General features: G+C 37.7%; 1 protein-coding gene across 1 annotated transcript in view; it reads left to right on the top strand.

The window, feature by feature from the left end:
- Nucleotides 1–8,911: 8,911 nt before the first annotated feature.
- LOC117115625 overlaps nucleotides 8,912–9,647 on the top strand; it is a 1,379-nt gene continuing 643 nt past the window's right edge. Inside the window, exon 1 of the mRNA XM_033259494.1 lies at nucleotides 8,912–9,647. Coding sequence (XP_033115385.1) covers nucleotides 9,101–9,625 — 525 coding nt within the window. The 5' untranslated portion in view covers nucleotides 8,912–9,100 and the 3' untranslated portion in view covers nucleotides 9,626–9,647.

Here is a 9,647-nt window from a genome sequence, read left to right as displayed (position 1 = left end):
AGCCGACCTCTTAAGTAGGCCTAGGCTACTTCGAAAGTAGTGATATCTATTTATTTATTCATTAATATCTTTAACCAGGATGACACAATCATTTTTTAAAAATGTTTTTCATTGTGGTCCTGGAAAAAAAAAATAAAACACACAAAACACACAGTCAGGCAAAAATGATCCACTTAATCATTCCTGTTACCTTTTCCTTCCCCTATTTTATTTTATTTTATTTTATTATTTCCTCATTTCCTCTTCAAAAACCACGAAGACGGCAAAGCACGCCCCCGCTTTTGAGATGGCGCCGCCATCACTACCGGTTCACTACCGCATTTTAATTAGAATAGAACTTCACCAATTCTTCAGCTTAAATGGCTGTTCAAATTACCATGCTTATCATAAAAATTATTGATATTACATCATTTATGTAGCCCCCACTTCCTTCCATTGTTAACTTTAAACAGACAATGGCTGTCTTGGCACCAGGCTTGTACAGTTATTGACTAAAATGCGCTAATCCTACTGCATTTCATGGTTTTTCTATTGAAAGAAAACAGTATAAATTTTCGATTCGATCATCATTATCATCGTCGCTACCATCATCATTATCGTCTGAATCAGCATCGTTTAAAGCATTACGTTTGAAATAATGTATAGACAATAGCTCAAATCTCCATCCAAATACTTCGCTTTCCTAAAAAAAAAAAAAAAAAAAAAAACACTTTTATATATTTTCTCGACAGGATTATCCGGTATCTTTATTGCAGCAATCATTGCTGGAGTCATTGTGCTTGGGGGCATCTTGGTGTGCGTGTGCTATCATTGCTGTAAGAAAAAGACTTCACTACCTTCAAACGCAGTTGCCAGTCACCCACCAGTAGCCAACGTTTCCCTACAGGTCCAAAATAAAGGGTATCAGCCTAGTCCGAGTAATCCTTCAGCCCCACCATTGACGTGGCCATCAGCACCACCGCCCACATATAATGCTGTAGTCAACAATCCAAATCGTTTGGATTACTTACCACATTCAGTGGAAAATGCTCCACCGGCTATTATACCATACCAACCACCCTTCAATCCGTGTGTTTACCAAACGACATACGGTGGTGGTAAAATGCCCAGTAATATCGCAGGGGGTAACGTTATATACAATCCTCCCCAACCTTCAAAATAAAATTTCTGGCACCATTCGTTGTTAGGCTTAGTAAGTCATTTAGTCTTTTTACAAGTTGAACGGGTATAAACATAAATATAGTACATTTTGAAACACTAAATCATTTATGATCTAATGTGTTGTATCCGCATTACCGGTATAGAATTTATCGCACTTCATATAGCAATAGATATTTAATTTGCTAAACGTAATATAGACATTATAAGATAGTATAATACATACCCCAAGTATCAAAATGCACGCCATCGTGTCGGGATTCAATATTTCAACATTAATTGTGTCATCATCACGAATGTGAATAGACATATACATACATAATATACGTGTGTGTATATTGCAGGCATATTATGTACGGTATGATATATGCAGAGTAGTATTATATTTAATTAAGTTTGATAAATTCACTCCCTGATCAGTAGCAGTTGTAAACCCGAAAATGTTAGTTGTTGCATTATCGTTTATAGTGAAAAAATTATTTTTCTAATGAACCCACTGGGTTACTATGAGCACAGATCGCAAACATAGAAGTCAATTAGAAATTGTGTTCTTCACAATGTATGTATTATTATAACATTAGGCCTACCTCAAGACGGTTTTATGATGAATCTAGCTGTATTATTGACATATCTCAGAGCCGGCGGAACGTTTTTCAAAGTGGGGGGCACTTATAAGCAGGCGCGTAACAGGGGTCCTGGGTCAGGGGGGAAAAGGTAATAATTTTCCCGGTTAGTAATTTATGACTTTGTGTGATACCCCCCCCCCCCCCCCCCCCCCCCAACTTATACACATCTAGATGTTATTTTATTATTAATACAGGCCACACACGTGTGTTTAAAACAAAATATAAGCATTTTCATTGTGGTTTTATTTATTACAATCATAGGCCTATTTCACCATCATTACACATTGAGGCCCTTCTTTTAGGTAAAACGATCTATCTTAAATTTTCTTTCTCAATTTTGGGACTATGATGTTTTTAAACAACTTAAAAGGCAAAGGAGGGCAAGCACAAGCTTTAACCCTAACAAACCCTTAACAAAAAAAACAAAAAAATCACAACATTTTTGTGTTTTTAATTCTAATTTCGTCGGAATTGATCAAAACTCCCTAAAATGTGCAATTTTTAGAGGAAATTGTCCTACCTCAACAAGAAATGCTCTTTATATATGGCCACACTCGTTTTTTTAAACTGAATATAAACATTTTCCTTATGGCTTTATTTATTACAAACATATTTTTTCAACATCATTACACATTGAGGCCCTTCTTTTAGGTAAAACGATCTATCTTAAATTTTCTTTTTTGAGTTTGGGACTATGTGTTATAACTTAGAAGGCAAAGGAGTGCAAGTACAAGCTTTAACATTAAAAAATGCGCGGGAAGCGCGCGAAAAATGTTTGTTTTTTAAATTCTAATTTCGTCGGAATTGATCAAAACTCCCTAAAATGTGCAATTTTTAGAGGAAATTGGCCTACCTCAACACAATATGCGATTTAAAATTTGAGATTTTCAGGAACTTTCCCGGATGAAAAGGGCATTCAATGGGGAAAGATTTTTCACAGATGGATATTTTCCCCTTGTGGTTACGCCACTGTGGAGAATACCTGGCGGCTTAGATCAAATGCGCTATGGACACTTTTTGAAGTCGAGAAGGGGATGCAGGCCGGGGTATTGTGATATCTGTTCATTATATTTTCCATTTTATTCTTGTCTTTATTTTTCTCTTCTCTTTTTCTTTTCCTTTTTCCTTTCTTTTTCTTTCCCCTTCATTCTCTTTCCCTCCCTCTCCCCTCTTTCTTTTCTCTTCTTACCCAGCCCGGTACAACGGCTTGGTCAGCCCGGTAAAAACCGTCAGGGCGTCAGGGGGGACAGTCTTCCCCCCGCCTGTTAAACCACTGCTTATAAGATGAATGGAAATATATTTCGATTTCTAGATGGTGAGAGATGAGCTTTCCTGACTTCTAAAATGTCTTTTAATGACTTTTAAAGTTCTTCAAAATTCAAGGTTTTCCCCTCTTGAAAAAGGTCAGGTAAATTGTTCTCATTTTTTATTTTATGTGTGTATACATACATAAACAAATGAGTAGTTGCACGCGTATTCTTTTTTCCATGAATTGATAAATCCCAAAAAGAAAGGGTGGTCCGGGGGTTCTCCCCTGGGAACATTTTGATTCCTAGATGGCGGAAAATGAGCTTTCCCGACATTTGAAGTGTGTTTTAATGAATTTTATGTTCTTCAAAATTCTAATAAATTGGAAAAAAAAAAAAAAAAATTAGCTCACGGGTCCTGAAAAGGTAGGTCTAGAATTCTTTTCTTTTCCCCCTTTTTTTGTTGCCCAAGGGAGGGGTCAGGGGTCAGGACCAGGGACACCCCTCCCCCAGATCCGCCAATGTGAATTGCGAGAAAATGTAACTCGGTCGGGTACAGGATAAACATTCTATTTCCCATCCTTCTCCTCTTTCTTCCCTCCTTTTTTCGCATTTTCGATCATACAAAAATCTCCAGACATTATATACATTTTGCCAAAAAGTGGGGGCCCGAGCCCCGCCCCCTTGCTTCCGCCGGCCAATTTTTGTTATTGAAAGTCAATGTAAAGAAACACTCAAATGGTAATGCTTTTATATTATATTAATATTTTTGAGATAATTTATGTGTTTGAAATGGTTAAATTTCAATATACAGTAATAGCAAAATTGGTCCTAAGTTATGTAGGTCTTAATTGTAAATATATATCGGTTATGCATATTCAACTAATGTGTTGTTTGTGTCATAATATTCTGTGATTAGCCATGACTGTAATTTTGTATATCTGTCATTGGCCTGCCGGCCAGTCGTACAGTGTCAACTCGTAGCAGCCCTAGCTAGGCTAATAGCCTGTCCACAGAGACAAGTAGGCTAAGGCCTACTTTACTAAGTATGAGGGGTAGCGCTAGGATTTTCCCTACAGGGGATCCGAGATGTCTCCGACAAGAGCAAAGTGCGCATGTGTACTGTCGCACTTTGTAATACCTGTCTCACTTTGTAACAAAGTTGTCACACTTTGTAATAACATGTAGCACTTTGTAATAACTGTTGTCGCACTTTGTAACTATCAAGCTGTCGTACATTGCAATAACACCCTGTCATTCTTAGTAATAAACAGCTGTCGCACTTTTAACATTTAATTATGTTATAAATTTTAATGGATAATAAATAAAATATTGTGCAATGTTGCATATTATGGATGATTAACACTACAGTGTGAAGGTCACGTACAAGTTTTACTAATAATTTGAATTATAATGTTAAAAATGATGGCTTTACTTCGTTGTTGTAATCCCACGTTATTAACAAACGTGAGATTTTCTTTTCTTGTGCGCGTGCATGGTACTACAAGGTCAAGGGCATACAAGTTTTACCTATCTAATTAGAATTAGATTTCTAAAACTCAGTGGCTTACGCCGTTGTACGTTTTCTCAAATCAACGTATGTTGTGAGATTGTCTTTTGTTGTGCCTGAGCATGATACTACAAGGTCAAGGCCATATATACACATTTTACTATTAATTATAGAATTATAATATTTGAAGTTGTACGGTCCGTTGCTAATGTCAAAAAATAATAAAATAATAATTTTGAACTCAACTTGCTCATTTTGCAACAACATACACATTATTAGTTTGTGCATAGAAATTATTGAACTTAAAAAATGTGTACCCTGATTTTAAAACTAGAAAAGTATAATAAAAATAATAAAACTCTTCCACTGACTGGAAGTGTTTCTTTCATTTTTCGCTGTAAACTGTGTGTAAACATTTATAAATACACTAATTTCTATGTTCAAGTTGATAACCTAAGTTATGGACAAGTTAATTTCAAAAAATATTTTTATGATTTTTTTTTGCATGGTATTCAGCATGGAACAATACATGTTTAAACTCCGTGGTTTACTGCGTTGTTTGTAACTCCAAATGAACGTACAGTATGTTGTGATGGTTTCTTTCCTTTTCCTTTTTTTTTGTGCAAGTGCATGATATACTACAATCTCAAGGTCATATATACACGTTTTACTAATAATTAGGATTATAATTTTAAAGCTTGGTGGCTTATTGCGTTCATGAAATCTAAATCAGCGTATGATGTGATATTCCTCATTGTGCTCGTGCATGATACTACAGGTTACATATAAGTTTTACAAATATTTATAAAATTATACAGTAAATTCTAACTCAGTATAACGTTCTCAAATCGACGTATGTTGTGAGATTTTCTTTTGTTGCGCATGTAGTTGATACTACAAGATCAAGGTCATATACAACTGCTACTAAATTTACAAATAATATAATTAACAAAATAATAATAATAATAATAATAATAAAACAAACAAACAAACAATAAGTGAGATTTTAACCCCATACGTTCGATTATCTTTACACAAAAAACGTACCGCTCGGCTATATTTCACCTGATAACATAGTTATTATTATTATTATTATTATTATTATTATTATTATTATTATTATTATTATTATTGTAATTGCTGTCGCATATTGGTTTTTTTCTATTTTGCTGCCCTCTCTAAAGTGTTGGCAAGGTAACGGGCACTACGCTACTGCAGGAAAGGAATGTTCTAGAACCACCGAATGCAAGCTGCTAGAGAAATATTCGTAAACAAAGATTTCTGTTTAGAATAGTTTTTATAAACACTGTTGAAGGTTAGTTAAAGTTAACCATTTATGTGTTACGTATAATACTTGTTGATTAGTCCAGTATTGATGGAATAAGTTATGTTATATATGCTCCTAGGCCTGGTGTTTTCCCAGGTATGATATAGGCCTAGGGCCTATGCTGCTAGTTAACGATCATAATACACGAAAGGCCTAACTGCGTCGTATGCACGTTCAATTCAGTTGTAATACCATGATAACTATTTTCTAATTGCTCAAATTTATCTGCTGATAACATCATAACAGTCATTAAGACGTCGACTAGATGATAGAAGGATATTTGGTGATTCTATTGATTCATGTTATAATATTACCATAGGCGGATACGATGCTATGTATGTTGTTTAAATTAAGTAATCATCGTAAAATATGATCATCATTAAGTTGCGAGGAATCGCCACTGCGGTTGTGCGTCACGCTTGAGTGCGTACGGGTAGAGCTGCTACGGGTAAATAGCTTGTTGATACATTCACGTTTTACATGTATAACACTGACAGTTTATATGATTGTTTAATGGTTTTTATCTTTGTGGCTATATGATTGGTGAATGTTTTCTTTTGTGTTTTACTTAGCAGAACGAGTTCGCCAGGCTATGTACCCACACTAAGTTTACGTTTGTACACGGTATCAATATTCATAGGTTTGAGATGAATAAATGGCCACTACTTTCAGTAAACCTAAGGGTACGAAGATTTTGTTATCGGAGTGTTAGCACATGACACAAAACAACTTTAAGAGGCGCTAAAGCAGCGACCGCAACAGTAAACTTAGTAGCAGTAAACTTGAACATCTCTTCAGTACACTAAGAAGTCAATTCAGGGATGGCTCAAAACGGTGAACAAGGAGGAGAAACTGACAGTGTTCATAGCAGAGCGTCGATAAAAGACAATAACAGTATTCATAGCAAGGTTTCTACCAAAGACCGTGGTAGTGTAAATAGCAGAAGTTCTCGGCTGTCAAGAGTTTCAAAAGAAGAAATAAATGCAGCACAAGCTCATGCAGACTTGGCTATAGCAAGAGCCAAGAAGAAATTTGCAGAGCAGAGAATGGCTTTGGAAGCTAAAGACCTAGAAGTTCGGAGGAAGAAGGAGTCACTTGCAAATGAAGAAGAGATTGCTGTGGCTGAAGCAAAGTCTAGAATGTGGGAAGATCTTGCTAGTGAGTCTCATTCGAATTCGGACCAAGATGAGGTGCTTAGCAACCTGCCTGAAAAATCTTCAGACACCAAGGTGTCTAGGTTTTTTAACAGTACTGAGGTTAAGAATAATCCTACTATGCATAAAGAGAATGCTGGTGCAGATATTACCTGCTTAATTAATTCTTTTAGAATACCAAAGGTAGAGGTGCCTATATTCCGAGGTGATCCGCTAGAATTTCCCGCGTGGCTAAGTTCTTTTAACTCACTCATAGAAGCACGGGCCAATAGCCCGGATGAGAGGCTAAACTTGCTGATACAGCACTTAGGAGGAGAGCCAAAATCTATGGGGCTATCTTCTTTTACAGTCCAAGGAGGCTTACATGCAGGCAAAAAGTGAGTTAAAACAGAGGTATGGCAATAATGCTGTTATTGCCAAAGCATTTACAGACAAGCTGACATCTGTACCAAAGATAGATGGTAGAGATCCAGTGGCATTGAGACGGTTTTCTGATGCACTTAATGAAGTAGTGGTTGCAAAAAGAAGTATCAATGAGTTAAACATACTGAACTACCCACAGGAAAACGCAAAGCTGGTAGCAAAGTTGCCATACAATTTGCAGTCGAAGTGGAGGTCCATGCATGGACTCAGAAGAGGAGTTTCCAAGCTTGGAAAGGTTTTCGACATTTGTACAAAAGAAGGCAAAAGAAGCCAACAACCCAATATTTCAGTGTTTTTCTCAACCACAGAAAGTAATCACAGAAAAGTCACAAAAGAAACGCATCAATTTTTCAACTGCTGTAAGCAATAGCAAGCCAATTAATTGCCCCTATTGTGAAGGAAAACATAGCCTCGACGGTTGTGAAGCTTTTGAGGGTTTACATACCAAATACCTACCCCTGCTACAGCATCAATGTGGAAACATCTGGAAAGAATTACTGAGAAAATATCGCTCTTTCAGTCCGGCGCGCCGGTAGCTATCTTGTTAGGCAATGATGTGCCAAAGGCGATAAGACCATTGAGCATTGTTGCAGGAGATGATAACCAACCTTATGCGCAGGAGTCAATCTTGGGTTGGGGAATAATTGGAACGGTGTGCAAGCATAGCACAAGTGAAGGCACAGTGTGCCATAGAACGCTGACGGACGGAGTGATACCAAAGGTTGATCACTTGGTAGTACAAACAACTGTGAAAGAAAGAATCTGTCCTGAGCAAGTACAGGAAATGTTTAACAGAGATTTCACAGAACATGGGGATGACGAAAAGGGTTTATCTGTCGATGACAATAGATTCCTACAGAGTCTTAAAGATGGTATTGTCAGAAAACAAGATGGTCATTACGAAATGCCTTTACCACTGCGCTGTAAAGAAGTTAATCTACCAAACAACAGGTCTGTGGCACTGAAACGTCTGCATCAGCTTGGTAGAAGGTTCAAGAAGAATGAGAATTTCAAAAGGGATTACTGTGCCTTTATGGATGACGTTTTGGTCGAATGTGCTGAACCAGTACCCAAATGCAATGCAGAAGAGGGAAAAATAAATTACGTACCTCACACCGGCATTTATCATCCGAGGAAACCTGACAAAATTCGCGTTGTGTTTGATTGTTCGGCAAGGGCTAACGGAATATCGTTAAATGATTGTCTGTTACAGGGACCTGATTTGACAAATGACCTTCTGGGTGTATTGTGAAGATTTAGAAGGGAGAACATAGCCATCATGGGGGATGTGAAAAGTATGTTCCACCAGTTTAGAGTTTCGCCCAAACACAGGGACTTGCTAAGATTTCTATGGTGGAAAGATGGTGATCCCAGTAAAAGGGTAGAAGAGTACAGAATGAGTGTCCACCTGTTTGGTGCTGTAAGCTCGCCAGGATGTGCCAATTTTGGACTAAAACGTGCAGCAGACGACGACGACGGCTGCTCAGTTTGTTCGAGAAAACTTTTACGTAGATGATGGACTTAAATCTGTCCCCACAGAGCAAGAGGCTATAAAGTTGATTGATTCCACTACTAAGTTGTGTGCCAAGGCAGGTCTTACACTCCATAAATGGATTACTAACAGCAGGAAAGTGCTAGATTCTATACCAAAAGACATGAGAGCAAAGGATTGGAAGGAAATAAGTGTACGTGACCCACTACCTCTCGAGAGAGCACTTGGTATAGTTTGGTGTGTTCAGAATGACACATTTCGATTCCGAGTAGAGATGAAAGACGTCCCATTGACAAGGAGAGGCATACTGTCTACCATTTGCTCAATTTACGACCCTTTGGGTTTCGCTGCACCGGTGATACTGAGAGGAAAGGCCATCTTACAAGAACTTTGCAGGAAAGGTGTTGAATGGGATGACCCAGTTCCAGATGAGCTAAGGTCAAGATGGATCCTCTGGAGGTCCAGTATCAAGGAACTGGAAAGTTTAGAAGTTACTCGCTGCCTGAAACCTAGGAAGGAAGAGAAGATCAAAGCTCTGGAGCTGCATTATTTTTCCGACGCCAGCCAGACTGGTTATGGAGTGGCAGTTTACCTTCGGGTAGTGTACGAGAATATAGCACCACACGTAACATTCGTATTAGGCAAGGCCAGGGTAACACCCTTAAATAGAAAAATTACAATACCTTGACTGGAGCTGTCAGCAGCAGTGG

The sequence above is a fragment of the Anneissia japonica genome, unplaced genomic scaffold, assembly GCF_011630105.1.
Source record: "Anneissia japonica isolate Jap-2015-1 unplaced genomic scaffold, ASM1163010v1 scaffold16662_len1167910_cov178, whole genome shotgun sequence".
Taxonomy (NCBI): Eukaryota; Metazoa; Echinodermata; class Crinoidea; order Comatulida; family Comatulidae; genus Anneissia; species Anneissia japonica.
Note: the sequence above shows the minus strand (reverse complement) of the source record. Positions and strands in the feature narration are given on the sequence as shown.